Source organism: Mustela lutreola, chromosome 2 (genome assembly GCF_030435805.1).
Source record: "Mustela lutreola isolate mMusLut2 chromosome 2, mMusLut2.pri, whole genome shotgun sequence".
NCBI classification, from domain to species: Eukaryota; Metazoa; Chordata; class Mammalia; order Carnivora; family Mustelidae; genus Mustela; species Mustela lutreola.
This window is the reverse complement of record NC_081291.1, coordinates 22,975,720-22,992,825: the sequence shown is the minus strand read 5'-3', so window position 1 is coordinate 22,992,825 and position 17,106 is coordinate 22,975,720. Positions and strand designations below refer to the sequence as shown.

The 17,106-nt window shown below is 43.7% G+C and overlaps 2 protein-coding genes across 6 annotated transcripts in view; both read left to right on the top strand.

The window, feature by feature from the left end:
* Positions 1-241: 241 nt before the first annotated feature.
* On the top strand, positions 242-6,966 carry SELENOK (selenoprotein K). The gene is made up of 4 exons (XM_059161211.1): positions 242-392; positions 4,663-4,753; positions 6,218-6,301; positions 6,876-6,966. Exons 1-4 carry the CDS (start codon positions 374-376, stop codon positions 6,964-6,966), a joined length of 285 nt encoding a protein of 94 aa, XP_059017194.1. The 5' UTR covers positions 242-373.
* A 3,221-nt stretch (positions 6,967-10,187) lies between these two features.
* The window catches only part of ACTR8 (actin related protein 8), a 21,314-nt gene continuing 14,395 nt past the window's right edge, over positions 10,188-17,106 (top strand). For 3 of the 5 annotated variants that reach the window (XR_009350733.1, XR_009350732.1, XM_059161199.1), the window contains exons 1-4: positions 10,189-10,445; positions 14,379-14,549; positions 15,988-16,098; positions 16,941-17,045. Coding sequence is in view for 3 of the 5 variants with exons in the window: in XM_059161199.1 (XP_059017182.1) it covers positions 10,323-10,445; positions 14,379-14,549; positions 15,988-16,098; positions 16,941-17,045 (510 nt within the window). In the remaining 2 variants the exon portion in view is untranslated. Of the gene's footprint in view, positions 10,446-14,378; positions 14,550-15,987; positions 16,099-16,940; positions 17,046-17,106 lie in introns of all 5 variants that reach the window. The other 2 variants (XM_059161200.1, XM_059161201.1) reach the window with 2 other exon arrangements.

The following is a 17,106-nucleotide window of genomic DNA, read 5'->3' as shown; positions in this document are numbered from 1 at the left end:
TCCCGTCCCTGGGTCCGGCAAGCAACCAGAAAACAGTTTCTCCTGACCGGGCGGGGAAGAGGAACCCTTCCAGCGCCATTCCCCAAAGCAGGCAGGTAAGCGCGCGCTTACGGGTTAAATCCCAAACATCACTTCCGGTCACCTGCCTCGCAGCCCTCGCTCGACCGGAAGTCTCCCGCGTGACGACGCAAAAACCGGCAGTCGTGTGCGTGTTCCTCCCAGCAGCCAATGGGTTCTGTCCACCTCCTTCCTCCGTCGCTGGTTGGTCTAACCGCGGACTGTGACGTTCAAGGGCGGGGCGCAGAGGGAGATACCGAGGCCGAGAGGAGCCAAGCCCGTCAGTCCCTCCGGAAGCCGGCAACAAGCGGCGAAGATGGTTTACATCTCGAATGGTGAGTTGCAGGGTCCTGAGGGGCGGCCGCTGGCCTGGGAGGCCGGACCCGGTTTTCTTCCATCCTCGCCCGTCGGCCCAGTACCTATTTCCCGAAGTCGCTGGGCCCCGCGCCGCGTCAGCCGAGCGTCTCTGAGCTCGGAGGCGGGGGGAGCCGAGGTCCCGGTGCTGACGACGGTACCGGCTACCCCGCGTCCTCGCCCAGCTTGGTCGCTGACGCGCTCTTTGCTCTCGGGCGCCCACGTCCTTAGCTAGTAATGACAGCAGGGCTAGCGCCGTCTGTCTGCGTGGCGCCCGTGTCTGGGCGCTGTTGTAACTTTCGCGCTATTAACCCATTCCGTCTCGGCAGCAGCCCTGCTCAGGTCGTCGTTTGGTTACCCGATTTTAGGGGCGGAGATTCTGAGACGCCGCTAGGCGCAGTAGGTTGCCTGGCCGCACGAAGGTAGTTAAGGATGGCTCAGTGGGCTTTGGAGCAGAGGTGACTGCGGTCCGCGTCCTTGCTGTTACCTTCTAGACGGTCTTTATAATGTAGAAGGAGAATTGAATAAGTGGGATAGCCCTCCCTTCCCCCTCTCCCGCCCCCGGGAGTAGGTAGCTAGTCATACACGTAATTTTTTTCTCTGCCCTAATTCCAAGGGGCGCAGGAAGAAGCACCGCCCCCTGTAGGAACAAAGGTAACTAACTATTCCTGGAGTAGAGAATCTGAGAGTGACTTCGTTCTGCGATTCTGCAAAGAAAGTGTCGCCTGGGTGGCTCAGTCGGTTGAGCGTTATCGGACACTTGATTTGACTCCTGTTGTGAACTGAGGGTGGTGGGATCTGCCCTGCCTGCGGCTCCGCGCTCAGCGGGGACTTGGCTTGGAATTCTCACTCCCTTTGTCCCTACCCTGTGCGCTCGCTTCCTAGCTTGTCCTTTCAACAAAACAAATGAATCTTTTTTTTTTTTAATTTTTATTTATTTATTTGACAGACAGAGATCACAAGTAGGCAGAGAGAGAGGAGGAAGCAGGCTCCCCGCTGAGCAGAGAGCCCGATGCGGGGGCTCGATCTCAGGACCCTAAGATCATGACCTGAGCCAAAGGCAGAGGCTTAATCCACTGAGCCACCCAGGCGCCCCAAAACAAATGAATCTTAATAATAGTTAAGTGTTTGAAAAGGAAAGACACAATATGACTGGGTCAGACCATTGCCAAAACCCTCTGCCACCTGGTTGACTCAGGTGGAATCATGTGATATTTGGTGCAGTCTTAGCAAGCAGGATCCGTGGAGCTAGGTCCTTGTTCTCTTTGAATCATCTGTTTATCTTCAGAGAGGATGCAGGTGACGAGTAAGAAGTCTTCTGTCTGAGTGCATTTTGTATTTCTCTTCAAATATGCCTTCCCGCCTCCTCCTCCAGTTAAAAATCTCAGAAACAAGTGGGGTGATGGACACTACCCAAAAGCATCAGAGTTTCATCTTATTTGGGGCACTTTTTTTTTTTAGCAGACTTTGTGCTATATCCTTTATTGGTAAGGCTGGCAGCTTCTATGTATGCATTATGGAGTCATTCTTTGTAGTACGTCTTTTGTAGTACGTGCATTGTCATAGTGAAGTGGGAGAGTGAGGTTTGTATCTCACGCAGTTGAAAATTGAATCGTGGACATAGGAGAATGAGTAAAGTGATAAGAGTTTCATTAAGTGGGGATACAGAAAAAGCTTTCAGGAGTGAGAGGGGTCCCAACAGGGTTGCCACTGAGGGTTTTTAGGGCTGCTCTTTTATAGAAAGCTAACCAGGGAACTTAAATCCTTCTAACATCTCTATTGATAGCACCATAGAGTAAGGACTAGTAATAACACCTTCAATGGCTTACTTTCTTTTTAGGGTCAGGTAATTCTTTGTTGGTCACAAGTAGCTGTTATAACAAGACCCCACTTCTGACACCTAGGGCAGGGTGGTCAAGTTTGTTCCCTTATTTCTGGTTCCCTCACACCTCCACATTTTTTGTGATTTTTGTGAGCCTGATCCCGTAGCTCGCTACCTACCTCTCCCGACCTAGCCTCACCTGTCCCTTACTCAGTAGTGGATCCACATAAATAACATAAAGGTTCTATTAAGGCCTTTTATCTCACCTTTATAGTTGAGAAATGCCAGTTATATCCAAGCAACTTATTTCCCTCTGCAGATATTGGGAGGGGAGCTTTCTGCCTTCAGAAGCTAGGAGGGAAAAGTGCTAAAGCAAGATAGAACAATGCAAGTGCATGCAGAGGATTCTTTAGAGTCCCAAAGAAAGAATTGTTGTGTTCTGGTTAGATCTCTCTTAGGATTGAATTTATTAGCACTTCACAGTGACAGAACATTTCTCTTGCTATCACATGACTTTTTCTTCAGCAATCCTAAATGTTGACTAGCTTTGAAATACCTTTTCTCAGAGCAGGAAAATATCATATCAGCCAATGAAGCAGAGCTAGTAAGAGGCAGAACCAGAGCGTATCACCCACACACTGGCTTGAAGTTTATCCCTTTTTTGTCAGTAGCTCCATTGAGAGCTCAGATCCAGATGGATCCTTGAAAGTAAGGCAGTCAAAGAGGAATTGTAGACCCTGACTGTGAGGGCGGATGTCAGTGTGGTGAAGCCCTTGAGAAAATGGAGAGGAGAGGTGGTTGACAGCTGTTCTTTCAAAATATTCTGACCTCTTAATATCAAGGCTAAAACTCTAGAGCTATAACTTTTCATGTTGTAGCTTCCACTATTTAAAAGTGGTTTGAAAAATAGATCCTCATTTTTGCTTAAGATAAAATGAGTCCATAGGGGCACCTGGCTGGCTCAGTCAGTTAGGCGTCCAAGTCTTGATTTTGGCTTAAGTCATGATCTGAGGATCCTGGGTTTAGCGTGTCAGGCTCCACGCTTAGTGGGGAGTCTGCTTGTTCCTTTCTCCTTCTCTAAAGTAAATAAATAACTCTTAAAAAACAAACAAACATGGAATCCATAATTAGAATCAACAGCATCCCATTACAGTGGAATTACAGAAGAATTGTGGCTATTTTAATGAACAGGGCAAGTTCTCTTCAGTACTTAGAATATCCAGACTCTTTGATTTATGGAAATTTTAACAGAACTGTAAAGATTTTTTTTTAAAGATTTTATTTATTTATTTGACAGAGATCACAAGTAGGCAGAGAGACAGGCGCGGGGGTGAGGGGGCGCGCGGGAGCGGGCTCCCTGCTGAGCAGAGAACCCGATTTGGGGCTTGATCCCAGGATCCTGAGATTATGACCTGAGCCGAAGGCGAGGCTTTATCCCACTGAGCCACCCAGGTGCCCCATAACTGTAAAGATCTTAAGGGTATATATAAACAGCTTTTTTTATACAGGAAAGAGACTTTGCAGGTGAAAAATGTTTTCACATTTCACATTGTGAAATATTTTACAATTTCTCATTCAAGTGGTGTGAATATTCTTTTATATTTACTCATTCCATTTGTTTCCTCAAAATACTTGAATAAACAGATTCATGCACTGGCATTCATACCAGCATTGTCACAATAGCCAATGGGTGGAAGCAACCCGAGTGTCCCATCAACAGATGTATGCATAACAAAACGCGGCATATACACATGATGGGAATATTAGTCAGCCTTAAAAAGGGGGGGGATAAGTTTGACATACCTGCAATGTAACATGGGTGAGACATGAAGACATATAAACCTGTCATCAAAGTAAAAATATTATGTGATTCCTCACATGAGGTTCCTAGAGCAGTCAAATTCATAGAGACAGAAAGTAAAAGGGTGGTTGCCAGGAAGTAGGGGAAGTGAGAAAAGGGGAGTTAGTGCTGAATGAGAGTGAGTTTCAGTTAGGGGAAGATTCAGAAAGTTCTGGAGATGGATGATGGTGATGGTTGTACAACAGTGTGAATGTACTTAATACCATAGAACTATACACTTAAAAATGGTTAAAATGGGAATTTTTAATTTGTATTTTACCATAATTTAGAAAGAGGAAAAAAATACTTGAATTGCCGCTCACCAAAATTAGGAACATAGGAAAACATTTGACATATTAAAAGACCTGTAGATCAAAGAGCTTTATTTACTTCCCTGAACCCTTCTTTTGAAGGACACACAGATAACAAACCTTTCCTTGTGTTGGCCATCTGGAACAGTGAACAAGTTGAAAACTGAGTCTTACTATTCCCTAAGCAATGGTAATTCAGTGGTAATTCCCTAAGAATGGTAATACATCTTGTGTCAGATTTATAGTTCTAACTGAAGTTTCTTTTTTTTTGTCTGTAGGACAAGTATTGGACAGCCGGAGTCAGTCCCCATGGAGATTATCTTTCATAACAGATTTCTTCTGGGGAATAGCAGAGTTCGTGGTTTTGTTGTAAGTGTTAACAGTGCTCTTAATAGCCCTGTTATTTAAGTTAACAGAAGTACATTAGGTACGTTATGTTGAGGTTCTTAAGCTGAGCTTTTCAAAAACAGTTTTTAATTACAATATATATTTTTTAATTATTAGCTTTGCTAAGGAAAATGAAGACTTTTGTGGTGGTAAAGCTGACTTATACATCTAACAAGTATGAATATGATAGTTTAGAAGCTTGACTGTGGCTTAGCCTTGGTGTTGTCACCATTTCAGTCTGCATCTATGGAGCCGGGCCTTCCCATTCTAATGCCAAATGACAGTGCCCCACTTTCTCTCTGCTGTTTCAGCTCTAGTGTGTATGTGCAGCTGTTACTCCAGATTATACAATAAACCAAGGAGAGGTATTTGATCTTGATACAAAATATCCCAAGTAATAAAATTGTTTTTTAAATTGTTAGAATTGACACAGAAGCCAAAAATTTAAACTTTACCATAATTTCAAGCAACTTTTAGTTAAATGCATTTTTTGGTCTTTCCCATACTATTTGTTTTGTGAAAATTATTCATCACCTACCAATAAGTCTTACTCACGCTAAGTTGGAATATATGTATATATTTGAACATCACGTGGCAGAGAGCTGCATGGATGCAGAGATGTGGGAGACTGCCCCTTCATCTACTTTAATTCGTATTATAATGGGTGTTGGGCTGGGCATGATTGTGGGAGGTGGACATCAGAGCAAGTTACTCCAAGTGGAGGAAACACAGGAAAGATGGCAGAGAGGTTTGAATGGCAGACTGCGATCTTTATACTTAATTGAATTGTCACTGTGATTTAATCTGAAGGCTGCATGTAGCACAAGTAGAAGGAGGGGGAATGGAAGAGATCGTTCTGTAGAAAAATACAGTGGGACAGAGGGGCATTAAGTTACCCAATACAGAACTTCCTTAAAGTCTCGCACATCTCACCTACTCCCTATTATTTTTTTTAAAACATTGTTTTAACTTCTTCCCCTTCCACAAGTAAAGAAAATTCCATACAGATGGTTTCCCAGAAGCCCTGTGCTTCTGGCACACCACCCTAGGCTCCTCCCTCAGCAGGGTAACATTGGACAGACTGTTGACAGGGGAAATGTGGGGGAAATGAATGTGCAGTGCTGTAGGAACAGACAACGAGGCCTGACAGCTGATGTAAAGTGGAGAAAGGAAGTTGGGGATGGCTCTGGTTTCAGAGTCACTCCTAGACTCCGTCAAGGAGAGTTATTAGCATGTAAGAAAGACAAGGAATGGGGGCTTCCTTCCACACATCATGGCACCTGTGTGGACACGTGCTATGTGCTGTTGTCCAGGTGGCTTCGAGAAATTTTGGGGTTGGAACTAAGTTGGTTTACTTTAGTCACTGCTCACACACATAACTGAAACTATGGAGATACATTTTATAATGTTGGAAGTGATATTTTTGTTTTCTGCCCCTTATTTCAGTTTCAAGACTCTGCTTCAGCAAGATGTGAAAAAGAGAAGAGGCTATGGAAGTTCCTCTGATTCCAGATACGATGATGGAAGAGGGTAGAGCTTTTTAAATTGATAATAGATATTTTTACCACTCTGTAATTTTAATTAAGTTAAAATTATAGGTGGATAGGCATAGGCTCATGGAAATAAAGGTTTAAATTCTATTTCATAAAATTAATGCATTGCTGTAAATTAAGTCAAGTTGCTTCTGATTTGATCATTAGAGTCACTTTGACAAAGCTAAAATGTGTATCAAATATCCTATGGGAAAAGTCCAAATTAGAGGATGAAAACTGATGACAACCCTTAAATCTAGAGATTTTACTTTAGAATCTGGATTCCCACTGGTAAAGAAAACCAGAGAAGATGAAGTGGCATGAAGTTGGGCTTACATTTCCAGGAAGCTGGGTTTCATTTGGGCTTTCATTTACAGGGAGGACTGTTCAGATCATCACAATTCCTTGCTTGACTCACTTTTGTCATGTGCATTAAGTGTTGGGTCCCTGTATTTGAATGTTCTCAACTCCTGACCTAATTGGCAGTTCCTATTTTAAATAGTCTGTTCGAGTGTTTGGAAGGAATCGCTTCATGTCTACTAAACAGCAGAAATTAAATTTTCTTTTATTAGGCCACCAGGCAACCCTCCCAGAAGAATGGGTCGAATTAATCATCTGCGTGGCCCTAGTCCTCCTCCAATGGCTGGTGGATGAGGAAGGTAACTTAATAATTTGAAATTACTCTGCAGAGATTTCATTTTGAAATATCCTCTTAGGGAAAGTTTTTTTAAGAAAACAGAACTTATCCAATATTTTGTTACTATTCAGGCATCTTATGTGGAAAAATAATTCTATTTTAACCCTTGAAAAATTTATTGTATTTTATTATCAAAGTGTCTTTTGAAAAACAGTTCCAAAAAATGGGATTGTTGGATTTTTTTGGTGCAAACCCAAATTAATAACTAGTAACTGATTGTTATAACACTTTCTTTTAGGTAAATGTCTGCTCTAAGAAGCAGACAACTGGACATGCACATTCGTAACAGAGGGAAACCATCAAGAAGTAGAGTGCTGACCATGCTGAACAAGGAATTGAATGTGTGTGCCTGAACAGGGATTGCTCTGTGTCCTCACAGACGAATGAGGTTGTGCTGGGAATTCCCTTCCCAGGGATCTGGCATGACTGACATGCAGTTCTTCTATAAATGTACATGTTTGTCTCATTATCTTTTTTGTATAGTTTATGAAAGTATTAATATAGTTTTAATAAGTAAATATTTTTAGGTTACAGACCTTGACTTCTCATCTTTGTATAATTAAAAAACTCCAAATTTGAAGAAAAATAAAAGGTTGTGTATTCTGTATTGAATATAGTGTCACCTTTTTAACTTGAAATAGTATTCATTGTTAATTTGTTCTCATTTATAAATAAATCACATTGTATTTATTCCAGTAGTATGCATACAATTTTATCTTGAAACCTATTTGTCCTATGAATCTTTAAAACAGAGTATCAGATTAGCTATCATATATAATTATCGGGGTAATTATAAAGCCATAACCGACAAACCTGAGTTACAAAATGAAGATTGGCTAGGTGGTCTTTAAAATCATAGACTTCTGTGTTATACTGACAAATTTGAATTCTAAAACATTACTTAAGATTCTGCCTGTTAGCTTTCACACACACACATACACACACCCTGTAAATGCTGATAACCCACATTCTATGACTAGAATGGAAGCTCGATGAGGTTGGGATTTTGTCTTTTTTACTGAAGTGCTGCATGTGATAGGCACTGAATTATCTGTTGGAAAGATGAATAATACAGATAATTCTTTGTGTTTAACAGTCTTTGAACCGAAGTGTTCAGATAAAAGCATTTTTTTTTTTTAAGATTTTGAGAGAATGAATGAGCACACAACTTGAGGGGGACGGGGGTGGCTGGTTGTACAAAGGAAGAGGAGGGAGCCTAACACTGGGCTCAAACCCTGGACCCTGGGATCATGACCTGAGCTGAAGGCAGATGCTTAGCCAACTGAGGCACCCAGGTACCCTGGGTAAAGGCATTTTTATATTTACTTGGATATATTTATTCAACCCTGTTTGCCAGGAAGTGGAGATGTGGTGGCATGAGAGCTACTGATCTTCCAACATAAGGGAAGGGGCAATTACAAGACAATTTTCAGGTTAAGGATAATAGAGACAGTTATTGATCATTCAAGTCTGTGTCAGACATTTTATCTTTTACATATTCTGACACTACAGTAGGTAGACGATACTTGCATTATACAGATAACAAGCAAGGACTCAGCAAAGTTTTGTGATTGTGTGGCTAGTGAATGGCAGAGGTCATTCTGTCAAAGCACTTAAGTGGGGAGAAGACATGGGTAGTCTCAGGACGTGATTGCTTCTCTGTGCATGTGATTCATGATCCCTGTGCACCCCCCCCCAACTCCTCCGCAGGACTCTATATTTAGGGCTATTCTACAGTCCTGACTGCCTCTGGTATTTAGCTCTCTCTGAGCATGAGGTAGACCACTGTAGGGCAGAAAGTAGCCTATTAAGTGGCCAGTGTTCAGTTATTGTCTTTGCTACTCAATAGCTTATGTTCTTGACTAAGTCATATCGTTCTATCCCAGTGTACTCATCTATGAAGTGGGGATTAAATTCCTACTTCAAGGGATTCTTCATTCAGCAGTATTTAATCCACCAATATTTATTGGGTGCCTACTGTGTGCTGAAGATAATGGTGGAGAGTAAGACAAAGTTCCTTTTTAGTGTGGGAAACGGTGAGCAGCCAAGTACAGACTTAATTCCTGGTTCAGAGGTAGTAAGATAACAGGGAGGCTTCTCTGAGGTGACATTTGGGTTGAGACAGACTGAAAATGAGCACACTGAAGGAAGAGCACTCCAGGAAAAAGGCAACAGCATGAGTGGTGGCTCAATGATGGGAAGGGCTTGACATGTCTGAGAGGCTGAAAGTAAGTGTAGCTGGAAATGCCAACAGAAGGAGAGCGATGAGGTGAATTTAGTGATGTAGCAGGGACTGGATTAAGAATGGCTTTCTAGGCTGTGGTTAGTTTAGATTCTGTTCCATGAGCCAGGAAACAAAGCATGGGTTTAATTTTTGAGAATACTCATTGGTGCTATTATATGGAGTGCTAGGTATGTAGTACTGATTGTCTTAACTACATACTTTAAAACTTGACACTTGGGCAACCGACTGAAGAACAGACTGAAGGAGGACAAGACCAAGCAGGGAGTTGGGTTAAAAGGCTGTTACAGTCCCGGTGAGATGGTAGTTTGGGCTAAGTAGTAGCAGTAGGAATGGAGAAGTGCGTTCGTTCAAGATGTATTTGAGCGACAACAGGATTTGCTGATGGATTGGACAACTGAAGAATAGAAGTGTTATTTACTGAGATGGTGAGAGAGACCGTAGTGTTGAGGTGTGGGGGCGGACGGATCAAGAGTCAGTTTGGGCTCATTTAAGTTTGCAATGCCTTGTGGATATCCAAATGGAGATACCAGGCAATCTGTTGTCAGTCTGGATCTCAGGGAGACTTCCAGACGGGAATCACGTATTTGGGAGTTATCTTCATATGTAAAGCCACGAAACTGGATAAATTGGCGCAAGGGATGTGGAGTGAGGCGCCCTAATTCAAGAACACCTTAACATCAGAGGCCGGACTGAGCATCACCAGCGCAGTATGAGAACTAGAATATGCGTGGGGTCTTGGAAGCGAGCAAAGAAGCCGTGAGCTAAGCCAAAAGACGCGTACCCGCTGCTCCTGCGTAAGCCCTCGAAATAAAAGCAAGTCGGCCGTGGGCATGCTACCGCCAGGACCAATCGCAGCAATACTCACCCATCACGCCCCACCCCCGCCCCGCCCCCTCCTCCGGGTGGCTCCGCCCCTCCGCTTTCCCGGAAGTCTCCGGGGTAGCTGCCCCGCGGCCATCTTGCTTGCCGGGAAGCCGGCTGGCAGGTTGCGCGTGCGCGGGGGCCTTCCAGCTCCGGCGGCGCGTCGCGGCGCGGCGCGTCCCTGAGGTTGGAAGCCGGTAGGCGTCCGCGGCCGCAATGACCCAGGCGGAGAAGGGAGACGGGGAGAACGGGAAGGAGAAGGGCGGGGAGAAGGAGAAGGAGCAGCGCGGTGTGAAAAGGCCCATCGTGCCCGCGCTAGTGCCGGAGTCGCTGCAGGAGGTGAGACGCGGCGCCGGGGGCGGGTCTCGCTGAGGGCCTTCCGGCCGGGCGGGGGAGGGGAGGCAGGCGGTGGAAGGGAGGGAGGTGGTGACGTGAGGCTTCCGGGCCTCCCCCCCCCACACACACACACCTTGGTGGCTCGTGCAGGGGGTAGTTCCGTCCCCGGCCGGCCGCGGAACCGGAACCGGAACCGGGACCGGGCTTTCACCCGCCTTCCACGCTGCCGTGGGGTGTCCTTGACCGCAGGTAGTTTGGCACCGGGCAGAGACAGTTGGCGGGGCAGGCGTACTCCTTTGTGAAGGAGAGACCTCGGGGCGTGGAGTCCCGTTCAAGCAGAACGCTAGGAAAATCCAAGGCAGGCGACTGTCTGAGTAGACGTGAGGAGTTTGAGTGTCAGAACCAGAGCAAGAGCAAATCCTGCTCACCAGAAAGAAGTATTTGGAGTTGCAGCGCAAGCACGGAGCACACCTGTGTGTGTGTGCGCGCGCGTGCGCGTGCTTACTGATCAGTGAGAAAAATCAACGTTCCCGTAGGAAAATGGGCAAATTCACAGCAAAAGTAAGAAGGCATTGAAATGTTCAGCTTCATGTTGACGCCTCCGAGGCAGTTCCCCAACTGGTGGGTGGGTTAAGGATAACCCCCCGCCCCAGCCGGCCAGGCAGCAGTAGGATACATACAGCACCCTGTCCCCGTAAACCCCCGAGCGTGGTTCTTCCTGTGGTACAGGCCTCAGTTTCTCCACCCATGGAGTTGAGGCAGCAGAGTGGCTGGTCTGTAAGGGCCTTGCCAGTTCTCACCCTCTAGGATTCTTGGTCTGTGAGTGGGAGGCAGGAGGGTAGAGCTCACAGTTGGGCAGGGGGCAGCAGGTATCAGGGCATGGCGTGGGACGGGCTAGTGCAGAAGGCCATAGGGAGGTGTTGGGCACCCGCCGCAGGTACCCCCTTTAGCCCTGATGGCCTGGGATGGTTGAAAAGGAAGTGACCTCAGGACCAAGACCTGAAGAATGATCAGGAGTCAGGGGGAATCTCAGGGAAGGAGAACAGCATGGAAGTGACCTGGGCCAGGAGAGAATGTGAAGTTTTGGTGATCATACAAAGTTTTGGCGATCAGGATGTCTGGAAGTGAGGAAGAAGGTGCAGAAGGTGATGCTGCAGATCTTAGCAGAGCCTATCACAGGAGTCTCAAAGCCAGAGTCGGGTCTCTTCTGGAAGGCAGTGGAGAACTTTGGAAGAGCTAGCCAGACTGATTATCTGGCTGAATCCTCACAATAACGGTGAGGTGGGAGCTTCCTCCAGAGGAAGGAAGTGCTGCAGTATGAATTGGAAGCCAAGTCTGTGAATCCATAGCCTGGGCCCTTAATCACTGTAGCGGCATTTCCTCAGTCGTTGTAGAATACCCTTTAGTTTGTTAGTTTAGTTAGTTTGTTGTTAAACAAACACCCTTTTGTTAGTTAGTACCTTTTTACTCAGTCTTATTTAAGCGGTACTATTCTGGGAAATGATTCGTGGGACTTACCAGCTAGGTTTTTTCCTAATATGTTGATATAAATATGGAATTATTAAAAAACATTTGTCCACACTTTTGGGAAACTGCCATTCCTAACCCCAGAGCTTTCTAGTCAATGTGCTGCAGCCTGTGTGCTGTAAATGAGGTACAGGTGTCCCTGACGGCAAGCAGCTTCATCTTTTTACTCCAGTCTACTGGACAGATGTCGACCATATTCCAGAAAAGCTCGGGAAGTCCTGTTTAACATCATGCCAACCCCATGGAAGAGGTGCATTCAGCAGACACTTGCTAGGTTCCTGTGTGCCTTCTGCTGGGCACAGAGTAGTGAACAAGACACAAGTGATCCCTTCTTACATAAAGGTTTTTGTCTGTTGGGGGGGCAGACAGTAACTAATTACAAGCATGACAGTTGCCGTGAAAATTATATTGCACAGGGAAAACAATCCTAGTCTAATAGCATTTAACGTCAGAACTGAAGGGAGAAGTAAGATGTACCAGGGAGAAAGGACATGGCAGGCAAAGGGAGTTAACCTGTGTGCAGACCTAGAAGTCATGATGGTGAGTTAAAATACCAAGAGAGGTCTAGATTAAGAAGGTTAAAGAGGGGGCGCCTGGGTGGCTCAGTGGTTTGGGCTGCTGCCTTCGGCTCGGGTCATGATCTCAGGGTCCTGGGATCGAGCCCCGCATCGGGCTCTCTGCTCCGCAGGAAGCCTGCTTCCCTCTTTCTCTCTCTCTCTCTCTGCCTGCCTCTCTGCCTCCTTGTGATCTCTGTCTGTCAAATAAATAAATAAAATCTTTAAAAAAAGAAGGTTAAAGAGGGGGGCGCCTGGGTGGCTCAGTGGGTTAAGCCGCTGCCTTCGGCTCAGGTCATGATCTCAGGGTCCTGGGATGGAACCCCGCATCGGGCTCTCTGCTTGGTGGGGAGCCTGCTTCTTCCTCTCTCTCTGCCTGCCTCTGCCTACTTGTGATCTCTGTCTGTCAAATAAATAAAATCTTTAAAAAAAAAAAAAAAAAAGAAGGTTAAAGAGACCAGAAAGGAGGTGGTTCTCAAGTAAGGCTAGAGAAGTAGACCAGATCTTGATTTCAACATGTTCTGGACTTTATCTTATGGGCAAGCTAGGAAATGTTGTAAATGGAGACATGGAAGAAGAGTAGTGCAGGCTAAGAAGTCGTGCAGGAGTGGTGGTTCTCCAAGAGGGATCCTATTGTCACAGGGATTGTCGGGGATTCTTTCCCTGCTCTCCACTGAAACTCTGAGTCCCCCAACTGATTCAGATTATGTTCTGCCCCCTTTGCAAATTACATATCTGAAACAATTACCATCTAAAAGTAAATCCCACAGGAATCACTCCACGTCCTGACATATGCGACTTTGTCATTTCTTCACCACTTCCCAAGAGTGGATTGTGAAATGCAGCAAAGTTTTCAGACCCTTGAGGACAGAATAGTGAACTCTGGCATTTTAACCTCAAACTTTTGCCAGATTAGGTGAATAGCACAGAACTAATAAGGGGTAAAGTGTTTTAAAAGCAACGACTGGGGCACCTGGGTGGCTTAGTGGGTTGGAGCTTCTGCCTTTGGCTCGGGTCGTGGTCCGGGAGTCCTGGGATCGAGCCCCGAGTCGGGCTCTCTGCTCGGCGGGGGGCCTCCCTCCCCGTCTCTCTCTGCCTGCCTCTCTCCCTGCTTATGATTTCTGTCAAATAAAAAAACAAAAACAAAAAACAAAAACAAAACAACGACCAAAATGTGGTTTATGCTTTCACTCAGAAGTAGTTGAAGTATAAAGCCTACTTTCCAGCATTACAAAATAATAATTCTGTGCTTATGTGAATTTCTTCCCTAACCTGTTTGATCAGTGGTTGTTAAACCTGAGGGATCATGATGATCACCTCAGGAACTTTTGAAAGTTGCAGATATCTAGGCTCCCTCTCTGAAAATTCTGAATCAAAATTTGTAGTGTATGCTTAGAGTCTAGCATTTTTTTTTTTTTAATCTACAAGCATCTTTAGGTGATTCAGATATAACTAGTATTTTGCTAGTCATAGTATTCGCTACGCTTACTCCTTGTCTGTTTCCCCTAGTAGACTAAAAGGTCTCTGGTGGTTGGGATTTTGTCTTGGTCACCATTGTACCCCCAGTACTGGCACAGAAATGCTCAGTAATTGTAAGTTAACTTATATTGGATATTTATTGTTTTGTTCATTTGAACAGATGTTGACCTGTGTACTGTGAGTCAGATCCTGGGAGCACAGATACTGGAAAAGAGTTTGCATTCTGCAAAGAGCAATAATTGGTTGCCTCTCAGAGAGCTACTGAATTATTTTAATACCTGAGTCTGATAGTCTTTACAGGAGACTCACTTCTTAGTCTAGCCTGTTACCTGTATGTTATTTACTAAGGTCACACTCCCGTGTTTTATATTCGCAGCAAATCCAGAGCAACTTCATTGTTGTCATACATCCAGGTTCAACAACCTTAAGGATTGGTCGAGCCACAGACACACTTCCTGCCAGCATTCCTCATGTCATCGCACGAAGGCACAAACAACAAGGGCAGCCATTATATAAGGACAGCTGGCTCCTAAGGGAAGGACTAAATGTAAGTCAGAAATGGAGGATCTGGAGCACTTGAGTGGCTCAGTTGGTTAAGCAACTGCCTTTGGCTCAAGTCATGATCCTGGAGTCCCAGGATCAGGAGTCCTACATCAGGCTCCCTGTTCAGCAGAAAGTCTGCTTCTCCCTCTGACTCTCCCCCTTCTCATGCTCTCTCTCTCTCTCTCTCTCATTCTCTCATTCTCTCTCTCTCTTTCAAATAAACAAAATCTTAAAAAAGAAAGAAAGAAAAAGAAAAGAAATGGAGGATCTGGAGAGAAAGCCCAAGGTGATTTTCCTGGGAGAGCTTAGACTTTCAAGTATGCTGTGTATACTTGAATTAATATCTTCATAGCTTTAATGTGTTTCACAATAATAACATTCAGGGTTACAAGTAGCATTTTTCATGTGAGCTAGTGGTTTTAGATTGTAGAGAAATAATTATGACAAAAGCAAATCAAATTATTTTAACCCATCAGTATGAATTAAGGTACAGAATTGTCACTCACTTACTGATGCATTAAGGTCTCTTAACAGACATATTTTTCTCTTTCAGATACTTAGAGTTTATATTGAGTTTGTATTTTCAATCCATAAGCAAACTGAATTGTTATAATTACCTTCTCCAGTTTTAGATCAAATTAGAATATAAAGGCAAGACTGTATATATCCTTGCAGTTAGCATTTACTTTATCCTACGTTGCAGATAGTAATTATCAGAAACATTTTTCATGGTAGATGTGAAAATATGCATATTGCATTGTAATCCACATTTAAGTTTTAAATGAAAGATAGTTTTAGGAACTTGAAGTTTCTGTACTTCTGTTAGTAAGCTTTAAGGTTCCACTTTTTTTAGCAAGACTACCTAAGTCCATTTCTAAGCTTAAGTGTAACTTGAGGGTGTAAGAGTCTAAATCCATTTCTATCTTTGGATCTTACACTTCTACAATAGGACATAAATCTCAGGAGTAAAAGTTGATAGAAAGCAGTAACTTTTCCATGGAGATATTTATAGATGTATTCTTTACAGGGACTTGAATACCTGCTGAATAAACAAAATAACCTGAGTGAATAAAACATTGTTACAAAGTTATATGAGAATTATGGAAATGTTTGGAAAAGTCTCTAAAATACTCTGTAAATACTAAGTAGCTACCCAGTGCTTAGTGCCATGAACAGTTTTTTCACTCACACTTCACTTAAGGTTATAGATTTTTGCAAATAGTTGGTTTATGGTAAGGGTTCCTTTCTGATTTTTTATTTATGAATAATAAAAAGATTACTTTGAATCCTAAAGATTGATACATATGGCAGAAATTAAGGAAATGCAGCTATTTGTTTATGAGCGGGCATTTCCTCTTGATGGATTAAGTCAGTAGTTTGCCACATTGCGTTCTTTTTTCACTAAATCCTTTGTGCCACTCATCTTTCACTTTTCTCCCCAGAAACCAGAGAGTAATGAGCAAAGACAAAATGGCCTTAAAATGGTGGATCAAGCAATATGGTCTAAAAAGATGTCAAATGGTACAAGACGGATTCCCGTGTCCCCTGAACAGGTGCAGTCTTCACTCTTTCTTCAGATTCATTCTGTCACTGCTGTTCTGTCTATAAGTGCTATTCATGATTTCATTATGCAAACTAAAGATGAGATTTCTTTAAAAAATGAAGAAAACCATTCATAACCACCTGCATAATAACCAAATCAGTGTCACAAATGCTTGGGCAAGATGAATAATTTAAAAGATGGTGTTTCTTTGGCAAGTTGATAAAAATTTAGAGTGTACTTGAGAGTCTTAAGTGTGTAATTCCAGGATCTTGGTGGGAAGCAATATTCTTACTACATGTGCCATTTTAATATGATAAAAAATACTATTAGAAATGGACATGAGGGGGTGCCTGGGTGGCTCAATGGATTAAAGCCTCTGCCTTCGGCTCAGGTCATGATCCCAGGGTCCTGGGATCGAGCCCTGCATTGGGCTCTCTGATCAACAGGGAGCCTGCTTCCTCCTCTCTCTCTGCCTGCCTCTCTGCCTACTTGTGATCTCTATCTGTCAAATAAATAAATAAAATCTTAAAAAAAAAAAAAGAAAGAAATGGACATGAGTTGGTATGATACATAAATGTATATTCAGCTTTAAACAGAGTGCAGTATTAATTTTGGACTGGCTATGAATCACAGCCTAGGTATTAAAACCACAGGGGAAAAAAAAATCACAATTTTGGGAAAGGCCAAAAGAATCTTTTTGTGAATAGTTATTATTTTGCCAAATATTTAGGATTTGTGATTTCGTTTTGCTACTGTATCTGGTCTATGAGAGCGGAGAAAAGAGGATTCATACTACATTTCTCTTCCCCTCCCCATTTTTCTTACATAAATTCAGATGATTTGTTGTTTCAGGCACGCTCCTACAACAAGCAGATGCGACCTGCAATTTTAGATCACTGTTCTGGAAATAAGTGGACAAACACATCTCATCATCCGGAGTTTTTGGTGGGAGAAGAGGTAGGCACATTTGCAGTGCCGTCCAGTTCTAGTTGTTTCCTAGAGTTCATAATCTTTCTTG